Below are 12,555 nucleotides of genomic sequence, written 5' to 3'. Positions count from 1 at the left end.
CAATAAACTGATACCAGGAGGCTGATAGGAACTATCTAAAACCCTATAAAACTTAACTGTTAGAATCAGCACATTCAGTCAGTTCTTTAACATGCAGTAAGTGAATACCTACCAAGTGTCAAGAACTGTGCTAAGCATTGGAAATATAAGAAATTTGTGGCAAGTTTTGTACCCATAAAGAATTTATAATCTGCCCAGCCACTGTTGCTCAGTGGCTGAGTATCAACCTATGAACCAGGAGGTCACACTTCAGTTCCCGGTCAGGGCACATGCCTGAATTGTGGGCTCCATCCCCAGGAAGGGGCATGCAAGAGGCAGCCAATCAATGATTCTCTCTCATTGATGTTTCTATCTCTCACTCCCTCTACCTTCCTCTCTGAAATCATTAATTTATAAATTTTTAATCTACTAAGGGAGATAAAAAAATATTAGTAAACTTTTACTTTCAACACTTCATATAATAAATATCTGATAAAATAAGATAAACTAATTATGACTTTAAAGAAGGAAGCAAAACAAAAGTGGGAAACAAAATAAAATAATGCATCAGTTAAATAGGTATGTGATGATAAGATGATGATCTATATGACTATTTAGATGAGACAGAAATCTGGGTTGTAGATTTCTAGTATGTACATGTTATTTGCTCATGTCACAAAATACAATCTCACCTCACTAAATCAAAGTTGAGGTCATAGCTAATAGGTGCCACAGCAGGTATCAAACCCAATGCTCTTTCACTGAGTAGTCCTGGATTATTCTTTCTACACTTACTCTGCCTCTTCAGCAAGAATTTTTGACTCAACTTCTCCAAAACACTTTAAATTTTTTCCTTTTAATTGATTAAGTAAGGCATTAAAATTAAAGCACTATGTCTCAATATGGTTGTGGTCTCAACTAGTAAATTCAATACTCCAGGTTTCAGTTTGTTCCTTTGGCAAAACTCTAAAATGCCACATTTTATTTTTCCATGTGGATAATGTGAATCACATTTCACCTCAATCTGTTAAAAAGAGAGAAAGAAACAGGGAACAGGAATCAGAGAGATACCAGAAAGAGACAGAAAGACAGAATTAGAGGAGAGGAACTAGATAGCATACGCACAGACTAAGCTTTTGAAGAGTTTTGATATGAAGAGGAGCAGGAAAAAAAATTCGGTAATAGCTGAAAGAGGACATGAGTCAAGAGAGCTTTGCTTTGTTGTGCTTTTAGGTGGAGGAAGGGAAGTAATGCTGCATGATGCTGAGAATGATCCAGAAGGGAATAAACAATCTCTGGTAAAGATGCAGAAGAGAGAATTACTGAAGTGACTTCTTTAGCTAGGTAAAAAGAAGAAGGAGGAGGAGGAGGGGAAGGAGAAGAAAGAAGGAAAAAGAAGAAGAAAGGGAAGGAGGAGGAGGAGAGGAGAAGGAGGAAGAAGAGGAAGAGGAGAAGGAGGAGGAGGAGAGGAGAAGGAGGAAGAAGAGGAAGAGGAGAAGGAGGAGGAGGAGGAGGAGGAGGAGGAGGAGGAGGAGGAGGAGGAGGAGGAGAAGGAGAAAAAGAACTACAGGCCACAAGTTTAGGAATTACCCTTAGAAGCACAATAATGTCTCTATATTAAAAAAGGGAAGCTAGAGCCAGTCAGTACAGAAGCTAATGAGTGTGTGATTTGGTGAAGAAGGTTGTGGGCTGTGGGCATTATCTTCTAATTGCTTTCCTTTCACAATAAAATGGTTATCAACTGAGAGAGGGGATGGAGAAAAATCTCAAGGAATAAAGGGAATGAGCAGGGAGTGTGTTGATGACTGCAACAAGGAAGAGTAGAGTCTGATGGCTTGAAATTCAAAACTGAGGGTTTGCAAAGAGGAATAACAGAGAATGGGCAATGAGGAAAAAGGAGATATATACGTTTCAAACTCACAATGTACATATAATTTGAGAGAATAAACAGCCATAACTATAAAAGGCTGCAGGAAAGCTATAGCTTCAGGGAATATAAAAGTTTCCATTGGAGCCAGAATCTTGAAGACATAGTCAACAAAGATAAAGATGTGTAGGATTTGGCTGATCAGAGTAACAACTCATCTGGTAAGTGTTAGACATTGGCCTGAATGCTGAGCTATACTGGGTCATGCATATCTCCCGTGCAACTTTGTTGTGATAACACTGATGTTTGAGTAGATACTTTGACATAACAATGAGTACTTAGTAGAATACAACCTGTCCTGCAATCTTAAGTTATATAATCAGTCTAATATTTCTTATGACTTATCTACAATAGCAATCATCTGGCTTTTCTCTTATACTCTCAACTTGAGATCACATTTTTATTTAATCAATTACTAATACATATTTTTATCTTATACTTATCATGTATGCAATTCATTACGCTATTTCTTTCCCACTGGAAATCTTTTCTATATAGTTTTCTTTGCAAATTGGATAATCTGTATATGTGTATGTAGGCTTGCAGTTTTATTTCTTATACCATCCTCTGCCATTTAACTTCTTTTTAAAACATGTTCCAACAGCCTTGCAATATAAATTATATCTCAGAAAATCTTGCTTTTTCCCACATGAGTCACTTCATGTGCTTCATTCCTATAAGTCTGCCAATGAATACTTTCATCCTCTAAGGAGCCTATTGGTTTTCCTCTTCCTCAGCCTCCTTTTTATCCATAGTAATTATTCATCTAACGCTGCTTTTAAAACAAAATCTGTCTAATAACCCATTAGACATGACATATATTAATGCTATAGGATTTTCCTAAACTTGTTTAAAATTATTTTGTCTTATCTATAAGGAAAGAGTTAAAACACATTGTCTTAAAAGAATCTAGATCTTAAATCACATGCAGGTGAGACTAGTAAAAATCACAGAAGGAATGAAGTAACTGAAATGACATGTAAGTAGGTGCAACTCAGAAATTATTACTACCAATAATTTCAAAACAAAATTGTTTCAAACATTTTCTTTTTGAAATATAATGTACTTTTCTTTCCATTAAAAACATTAGGAGGAGGATCAGGTAAAGGTGAGAAACTCTTAAGAAAATTGAACAAGGTCCTATTGTAATTTATGATAAAAATTGGACCCCTTTTTTAGACCAATAGTACAACCTAAAAACAAGTGTGGCTTTCAACACTAAAAAAAAAAAAAAAAGAAAAGAAAAAAGAAATTATTGAGATGCCAGGACCCTGAATTCTGTTTTCAATTGTTAACTCTAAGGTCTTCATTATTTCTCAGATAGAAGTAGACATTGACTCTCTTTCTCTCTCAGATGCTGGACACTGCTATACTGAGGCACAAAGAGGTACTCCTTTTAAATTATAGGACTCAAACAAAATGAGTATAATTAGCTTTGAGTTGGCAAAAGGGACTATAATTAACCTGAGCACAATCTACTATCATATTACTCCAAACTCCATAAAGTACTTACCTAGTCATGACTTTTACAAGAGCTCCAGTAGCCAAAAAATGATAAGTATACTATAGTTTTATTTGAAACTCATAAAAATATGTCTTAGCAGTTTTTGTTTCAGTGTGATAAATACCATACACAACGCAGTGTCCAGCTTATCTTCTGAAACAAGATGCACATTGGTATTCAGTTAACTCAACTCTGACACTCCCAATAATTTTGAAAGCTTTTTACTCTCTCAGCTTATCACTTCCCCTGTGCTCCAGGCAATATATTCCTCACTGGTGGCAGGCAGAGACATAACTTCAACAGTCAGGAGTGAGAATGGCAATAAAACAATGTTATCACAGGAGCTCAGTCTCTTGTCCGGTGATATTTCGAGTATATGATCTTTAATTACACGCCTGGAACTCTGACACATTTCAAGAAAACCATGCACATTTCACCTAGAAGGTTCCCCAGTCAATGCACCCTCTAAAGTGTGAGCATGTAGTACAAGGAGAGCAGCAACAATAGAGAATGAATCCTACTGTACCTGGTGAATGAGGCGGAGGCGAGCACAGCAGAACAACCCCCTGGCCTTCCCTCACAGACACTGCACTTCTCGTCCGGCCACTAAAATTCCCCAGATCTGTCAACATAACACAGCATTTAGATACAGGGCTTAAAAGAGTGTAAAGAACTACTACTTTTGTAACTTGTACTTACTTTTCTCTCCTATCCAGACAAGGTTTCTTCTTGTTTGTTAAGCAGTGATAGGAGGGCCTTAAAAAGAAATCTATGCCAGCCCATTTTAAGTACCATCATTTTCAGACTGTATACACACTCTTTATCTATAGGGCATACAAGTTGCCAGTGCAAGAAGAAATTAGACAATACAGTTATAACACATAATATCTTTCTTTTATTTCTTTATCATATTTCCTACGTATTGATTTTTCTACTGCCAATAAAACCCATTCATTCATAGTGAGAAGAGAAATAGAAGTGGTTAGGGGTACCTGCTGTCCAACCACATGCCTCATTTTATGTCATGCTGGAAACCATGTGTAAAACCTAGCATGCTTTTGTCAAATTAGAGACTTGTGCTCTAGCAAAACATAACGAAGCTATAAAATGATCTTTTTCTCTAAATGTGAGTGGATCAGTCATGTTGCTTTCATTTTATAGAAGCCTGGAATGGCCTTATGAATTAATTACACTCATCTATTTTGATTACCCTGGGAGTATTACAGCGATCAAAACTCGTATAGATCTGAAGGGTTATAGCATTAATTGGGGTTCAATTGCTTTCCCTTAAATTATGTGACATTTCCACAATTTTGAATACTTTCCTAAAAATAAAGTCACCTAAAAAAGAATTATGTGTAATATTTGCATTTCTCATATTGTTTATTAATACATTCATAGTTCAGTACATATGTACCTTTCCCATTTCTTGGGCTAGGTTGATCAAAGACATGATTCTTAGAATAGTTTCTTAGAAATGGTAGGAGCTCAGTATTTTCATAAGTAAACATTGTCCCAGAATTCTCAGTCTGTAAAAACATGTTCCCATGGTGAGAAATGCTTGTGGAAAACGTTCTGCCTTTCCTTCCATTATTCATCAATTGTAAAAGAGACTTTCTTAAACTTTTCATATTTCATGATAAAATAGTATATTTTAGAGTAATACAATGTAGACCCTCAAATTTAATCTTTGTTAATCTGACAAATGATTAAAACAAGCAGTCAAGGAAAATATATTAAGTGGATATGAAGGAGATAAATCATTAGCTTCAATATCCTAAGAACCATTCTAGGATATTGTGAGAGATGGTTAACAATTTACTTATATGCTGAATTTATAATAAAATAATCCTAAATACATTCAAAATCATAAAGGGCTAATAAATAGTAATGGCAGAATGACAAATAAGTAGCCAAAGAGGTATTCATTATTTAAAAAAGTGTTTAGCATTTTACACATGATTCTGTGTTTCATTATAAATATTTATGTGTGTCTCCACGTGGCAAGAGAGCATTGTCCTAGTTCTACTTTTTTTGGTGGTTGTTGTTTACATTTGAGAACGTACACACTAACTTCTAGTGAAAATCAAGTTCATCCATTTTCAGATATCTGTGATTCATGGCTTTAAATTCTTAGAGATAGAAGTTTTCTTTTTTTTCAACAAGTGATCTCAATATGAAAACAAAGCATGGCATGGTTTCTAAGTTGACTTGCTTTGCCTCTGCTCAGCACAGTGCAGGAGCTGCCCCGTAAGGCATGCTTGCAGCAGGGATGTCACATCTCTTCAGAGAATACATAGTTTTACTTTCTTCTTTTCATTTTCATTGAATTTATAAACTCTGGAAAGCTATTTGGATATCAATTTATTTTAACTCTATTTCCTAAATGGTTTCTGAAAAGTATAAGTGTAGCTTCCGACACATTTACCACTACAACGTTATATTATGCTTATTACGACATTTCCAATCAACCTATTATAGTTAAAAAGAATATTTTAATAGAAAACAGTACTAAATTAATGCCTATTCCTGAGAACGTCAAGTATAGGTATGAGCTAGAAAATAGACACAAAGCAGAAAAGAAAATTATGAAATTGTTATGACCTGAATTGTGTTTTGAGATCACAATGACCCAAAAGATAACGTTCGTCTATAATTATTTTGTGTCACCTGTTAACACTGGTACAATTCAACATGTCCTTGTGGAATTGTCTCTGTGTCATTATTTCCTAGGACCAGCTGTACAAACACAAGTTGATTTTTTTTCAATTGTGAATAAATCATTTTTATATTTCATAAAGACATATAGAGAAACACTGAAAAGAGGTCTGCATTTTTATGGAGAGTGCGTTTTTCTAATTTAAATCCTTCTGCCTATAAAAAAAAGTGAAATATTTTTGTAATGTAAAAGTGGTCCTTGTGTCACTCAAGATTCTGCTTGATCTGAGGCAGAATGATTTATGAGGAAATTTCTTGGTTGGAGTGGGGATGACAACTAAAGAGAGCAATCTGAGTGACAATAAAGCTGTTGTTTTTATCTCATTGCTAACAGAAAGCAGCTAATCTCTTGGGAGGTACTCATCAAAGAACTTTGGTGCTTATCGCATTATTTAATAGATACACATTCTGATATATCAAGGAGAGAAATGAAACAAAAGATCCAGGTTTAAAATGTGAACTGAAATAAATCCTTTTCTGGACTTACTCTAAAGGGTATGGGCAAATATATAAGCAATAGGCTGGAAGAGAAAGTTTGTGGTCAAGACTCACAGGGCCCTGGGCTGTGTCTTTTCTCATGCTTTTTCCAAGTTCAGAAGCTCATGCAGTTTAATAGTGGAGCTTTAACCAGAACTGAAGCTTACAAAATTATTATACCTATTCATTCTCGATAAACCATGCGAAGAAAAAGAGGTGTGCAAATTAATGATGGAATTGAGAGCTTCACATGACAGAATGTAGATTTAGGATGTGTGATTTGAAGCTTGTTGACAAGATGGGAGACAAATTTCTTCAATTCATTTAGCAAAATTTTATCAGTGCAAACTTCACATCGAACACTAAGATAGGTACTGGTGATCCAGAAGAGCTGCAGAGAAAATATATAGATGTATGAGCTAATCATACATACTTGGGCCAACTGTCCAAAGACCCAGCTCAGAGGAGTCTGTGCCACTGAATAGATGCACGAGCCCAAACCATCATAGCTTCTAACTGTCACCGTCATACTTATGAGTTACCAGTGCATACCATATGCCATGCACATTTCCCATGCGGATGCTTTCATTATTCTGTTAAATGTAAGCTACAAGCACACAAATATACCAACTCTCTCTCTCTCTCTCTCTCTCTCTCTCTCTCTCTCTCTCTCATATATATATACATACACACACACATACAAACACACACACATATACTTTTTAGGTTTCTTCTTTCCTTTTCTTTTCCCTTCCTTCCTCCCTTCCTCCCTTTCTCCTGCCTTCCCTCCTTTCTGAATGCCTTCTTGACTCCTTTCTTTTCTTCCCTGAATTATTCCACAAAGGATTGAGGCAGTTTAAAATATATATGTATATAATACAAAAAGAAAAAGAGGTAGTTGACAAATTCCAAGTGAAGGCAGAGTGTGTGTGGTAAGAATACTATATATAGGGTAAGATAAGCACTTAAGAATATCTATACTAATGAAAGTATAATATGCTAATTAGACCAGATGTAGCCGGGGGTGTGGCCGGCCTGCAAACCACCCCAGGCCCCTCGCCCAGGCCAGCCCTGCCCCCCAACGGGGTCCTCCAACCCCCAATCGGGGGTGGGGCCAGCCTGCAAACCCTGCGGCCCCTGCCCTGGCCAGCCCCATCCCCCAGCAGGCTCCCCCCACCCTGATCCAGGACTCCCTTCAGGGTAGGCCAGCCAGCCCCCACCCGTGCACCAGGCCTCTATCCTATATGATAAAAGGGTAGTATGTAAATTGACCCTAACGGCAAAGGCAAAACAACCAGAACGACTGTTGGACCAGTCACTATGAGTGCACTGACCACCTCTTGGTCCCTTCCTCCCGCCATCAAGCACCGATAACCTGATGGCGAATGGGGAACTGGGTGTGGGTGGCCGCATGGGGAGGAGCCAGCTGCAGGCAGCTGGGGAAGATGGCCCTGATCGCAGGCCAGGCCTAGGGACCATACCCGTGCAAGAATTTCAAGCACCGGGGCTCTAGTGTGTTATATACATTTGTAAATTATTAGAAGTTGACAATAAATTTGATGCTAAACTTACAAGGACCAAAACAAAGATGAATGAGCCCCTAGTTTTAGAGATCATGGTTACTGTAAGGTCAAAACTTTTAGTAACTCAGGAGAAGTACAGTGTTACTGGATATTAAGATCTAAGAGGAATAACAGATCTGAGGGTTGAAAGTGGGGGAAGGGAACAGGAAGAGATAAACCAAAGAACATATATGCATATATGCATTACCTATGGACACAGACAATAGCATGGGGAAGGCCTGGGGTGGGGGTTGGGAGGAGAAAATGGGATGCATTTGTAATACTGTCAACAATAAAATAAAATTTTTAAAAGAAAAGATCTAAGAGAAATTCTCCTGCAAGACTTCATAGAGCTCACGGTGGTTGGTACAGAGGTCTGAGCAACTTCGCAAACTAAGTAGGAAGATTTTTACCCACTGAAATACGTTAAATAGTTATAGTGTGAAACACACGCGCGCACACACACACACACACACACACACACACACACACAATATTTCAAAAGACATTCCCTAGAAAGGTGAAACATTTTAAAGTGTTGGGGAGAAAGAGAGTTACAGGAAACTGGCAAGAAGAAAAGTGCATAAGGGGTCCTGAACACCGATCTTATAGTTGTTTAATACAGTAGATTAGCAAGTTATTGGGAAGGGAGGGAAAAGGGGTCAAGGCGAGAGGACAAATCTTAGACAATTAGAAATGATGTGCTGAGGTTCATTTGTCTCCTGGACACTAATTTCCTAGACTTAAACCTGTTAAAAATAAGTGGCAATGTCTGGCTTGCGGGAGTTGTGAGTCTGGAGGAAGGAGTGGGCATGGAGTGCTCCTTTGTAATTGTGCTGGGCTACACCTCCATCCTGGGGGCGGTGCCAGCAGTTTCAGCCTGTCAGTGCTCCAGGCATTCTCAATTAATTCTCCAGGTTAAAAGTGCTATGAATACTGAGAGGATGCATGAGTTCTAAACTTCGTGAAATTGAGTTTGAATCTTTACAGAAAGTAAAAAAAATTGAAAACGGCAAAACACTTTTGAGTTTAATTAATGCTGAAGTCTCATTATCAAATCCGTATATAAGATTGTAAGCTTGAGAAGCTACGAGGGGTGCTCTTTCTGAGGGGCCTCATGGTTTTCACTTCTATGGTTTCTATAAAAACCTCTGACGGGTTTTCTAGTATTGACTTGGTGTTGCTGCTTCACTTGCAAGGTGATGGCCTATTGAAGTCTTGCCTCCCTTTTGACAGTGTTACTCTTGTTCCTATTATTATCATAGGATTATTCAGATCATTGTCAGATTTTTGTGTCCTATGTAAATATCCTGTAGTGAAAATTGATCAGACCTCATTCAGAAACTATCTTTAACATTCTAAAATGTTTAAAACAAAGAGAAATACAAGGAAATTGAGGATGAATAATCATAGTGCCTACCAACACACTCTATGTCAGGCATTCTGGAAATTAAATATGAAATTCTCTGTTTTAAAAATTATTAAATATATGTGAAAATGAACTAAAAACAGGGCTATTGTCACACAGTGAATAACTAGTGAGTTGGCAAATCAAACTCAATGTGGTTGTTTGAAAAAGGTATGAGAACAAAAGCAATCCAACATTTGGAAGAGAGACCAAGTTGGTTTTAGGAATTTGTAAATAATCTTCATAAGAATCTCTTATTAGAAATAATTTCTGACAGATGAAAGACAGAATTGAGAATTTATTAAAAAATGGAAAAATAACTCTTATATTTATTTTGGGAGATATAAATTGGCATTTTCAATGCATTTTTCTCATGAAGTCATGCTACAATTCTTTAAAACATTTGTTATGTCATCTGTGATGAGATATCACATCACTTTTAAAAAATGTTACTTATAGCCTGGCCAGCATGGCTCAGTGGTTGAACATTGACCTATGAGCCAGGAGGTACCTGTTGGATTCCTGGTCAGGGCACATACCTGGGTTGTGGGTTCAATCCCCTGTTGGGGGCATGCAGGAGGCAGCCAATCAATGATTCTTTTTCATCATTGATGTTTCTATCTCCCTCCCTCCCTCTCTGAAATCAATAAAAAAGGTTAATTGTTAATAAAATTTGTCTTTTAAGAATATCAGTTGAGTTAATTAGAGGTATGTTAAAAAATACTTTCCGCCCTAGCCAGTTTGGCTCAGTGGATAGAGCGTTGGCCTGTGGACCGAAGGGTCCTGGGTTCATTACTGGTCAAGGACACATTGCCCAGGTTGTGGGCTCAATCCCTAGTAGGGGACATGCAGGAGGCAGCCAATCAATGATTCTCTCTCATCATTGATGTTTCTAACTCTCCCTCCCCGTTCCTCTCTGAAATCAGTACTTTCCATCTATTACATGAAGATAAGAATTGAATAAAGATACAGCTGGACATGTGGTGAGGGAAGTCTACAAGATATAATGACATGTTATAATGAAAGTTTGTTCATTCCCATGTTTCCCTTGGTTTTTTATGACAGGTCAGATGAATAATCTCTTGCTATGGCTTGCCATTTTCACTTTACATATTTTTAAATATGAATAATCCAAAGGGTTTTCAATTAAGAGAAAATTAAAGCATGCTAGTGTAAGTTTGCCTTGAAAGAGAAAATTTTATCTACATTATAAGTAAAACAGTAAATTGTAATTGCTCTTGTAAAAAGATAAATTATCCAAAGAGTGTGAAAAAAATGTTTTTGATCTTAGGTCTTTTCTTTGGTATCTTGATATGCAATACAAAAAGCTACTTCAGCTGTGAATAATATATGTCCTGAAGTAATCTCAAATGTGAAAGTTGTATATAAACTTGTTTAACTAATGTGATAATAGTCTATGAACCCAGGCAGGGGTTTTAGACATTTGACTTAACTTTTTATATTTTGGGTAAGCAATTTCATTAAAAACAAATTATTTGCTTACTTCTAATTTTTTTCCAAACTAAGATCAGTGTTAAATTAATTAAAAGTATCAGGAAATTATAAGGCCAAGCATTGAAAAGAAAAATATAACAGAGATAATATAGCACTTATTACGATTTTGAATATTAGACCCATAAAATTGGGGGAAGGGTGTTTTTTAGTTAAACCAATTCATTTAATACATAAATTACTAAAACTCAGAGATCTTATTATTGTCTATCAAGATTTTGGGCCTATCTGTCTTTTTTAGCTATTTTACTTTTTATAATATCTTATGAGATAATTACTTCCTTGCCTATAACCATGATTTCTTTCCCATTTCTCCCTCCATTTTATTCCCCTGGCACAACTTCAAGCTTGTTAAATTGAACTAGCTAGCTATTTTCCTCTGGGAAAGGGAATCGGGATGGAGAAAAACATCAGCAATGATGACAAGTTTTGCTAAATTCATGATCATGAACTTCAGGCAGGCCCTTTGTACAAAAACCTATGAACCCTGGCAGAGTTTCTATACATCCAATTTAACTTTTATGGAGTCCATTCTCTCTCACTCCTTTAGACAATACTTTTACATCAACCCTCTTTCAAAACAAACTCCTACTTCTTCCCCCACTTCTCCCTCTCCCCCCGTCCCCACAATTCCTGGAGAAACTTAAGTAATCTAAAAACCACTTACATATACTCCACCTGTGGGGTACCCTGCAATGTATGCCTATGATTCCCATTCAGTGAAGGACTTGGTCCAGCTCTTGGGAGTTCCAATGACAGACAACTTTCAGCTCTTGGCCTCTTTGGAGACTGCCTTTGCTACAGAGAATCAGGTCACCTACGATTATAGCCTTTCCTTGGGTAGTACACAGCCAACAATTGCTCTATGAGTGAATATAGCGACCTGACCACCTTGCACCTTGGTCCACCTATAGACAATCATTACAAGCGGAGTGGTAAAACTAGACAAGCTACTTCACCCCTCATTTTCAGCTTCTTGATCTGTAAAATGAGGATAAATATATATATATATATATATAAATAATATACATCATAGTTTTTTAAGACTTAAATATAATAATTTATATAAAGCAGTTTGTACAACACATGGCCCAGCATAATAAATGGAAGCAATTATCATCATTATGATTAATCTTATAAAAAACACTGTTGTGAAAAATATGACACATTACTTCTAATCTGAACTCTTCTACTAGTTAGCGATGCAATTTGCAGCAAAGGTTTAACCTTCCTGTAATTGCTTCTTCATCTATAAATCAGAGATGTAGTTTATTCAAAGGAAACAAACCCACCTGCCTGTGGAGTTGCAAGTATCCTATATAATAAAGAGGTAATATGCAAATTAACCCTCACACCCTCACAAGATGGCTGCCTATGACCAGGCCAGCAGGGGTGTTAGTGAGGGATGATCAAACAACTGAACAAGCAGGCTGTGTGGGGCAACCAGACTGGCAGGGGGGTTAGTGAG

General features: G+C 37.0%; 1 protein-coding gene across 3 annotated transcripts in view; it reads right to left on the bottom strand.

The window, feature by feature from the left end:
- Nucleotides 1–12,555, bottom strand: part of CNTN5 (contactin 5) — a gene marked incomplete at both ends in the record, with an annotated part of 647,340 nt that overhangs the window by 357,859 nt on the left and 276,926 nt on the right. For 2 of the 3 annotated variants that reach the window (XM_079788975.1, XM_079788976.1), the window contains one exon: nucleotides 3,937–4,032. The exons of the other annotated variant lie outside the window; for it this stretch is intronic. In XM_079788975.1, coding sequence (XP_079645101.1) covers nucleotides 3,937–4,032 — 96 coding nt within the window. The remainder of the gene's footprint in view (nucleotides 1–3,936; nucleotides 4,033–12,555) is intronic. 3 annotated transcript variants of the gene reach the window in all.

The sequence above is a fragment of the Cnephaeus nilssonii genome (assembly GCF_951640355.1).
Source record: "Cnephaeus nilssonii genome assembly, chromosome: 13".
Lineage (NCBI taxonomy): Eukaryota > Metazoa > Chordata > Mammalia > Chiroptera > Vespertilionidae > Cnephaeus > Cnephaeus nilssonii.
The sequence above is the reverse complement of the archived record's forward strand: the minus strand, read 5'-3'. Positions and strand labels throughout refer to the sequence as shown.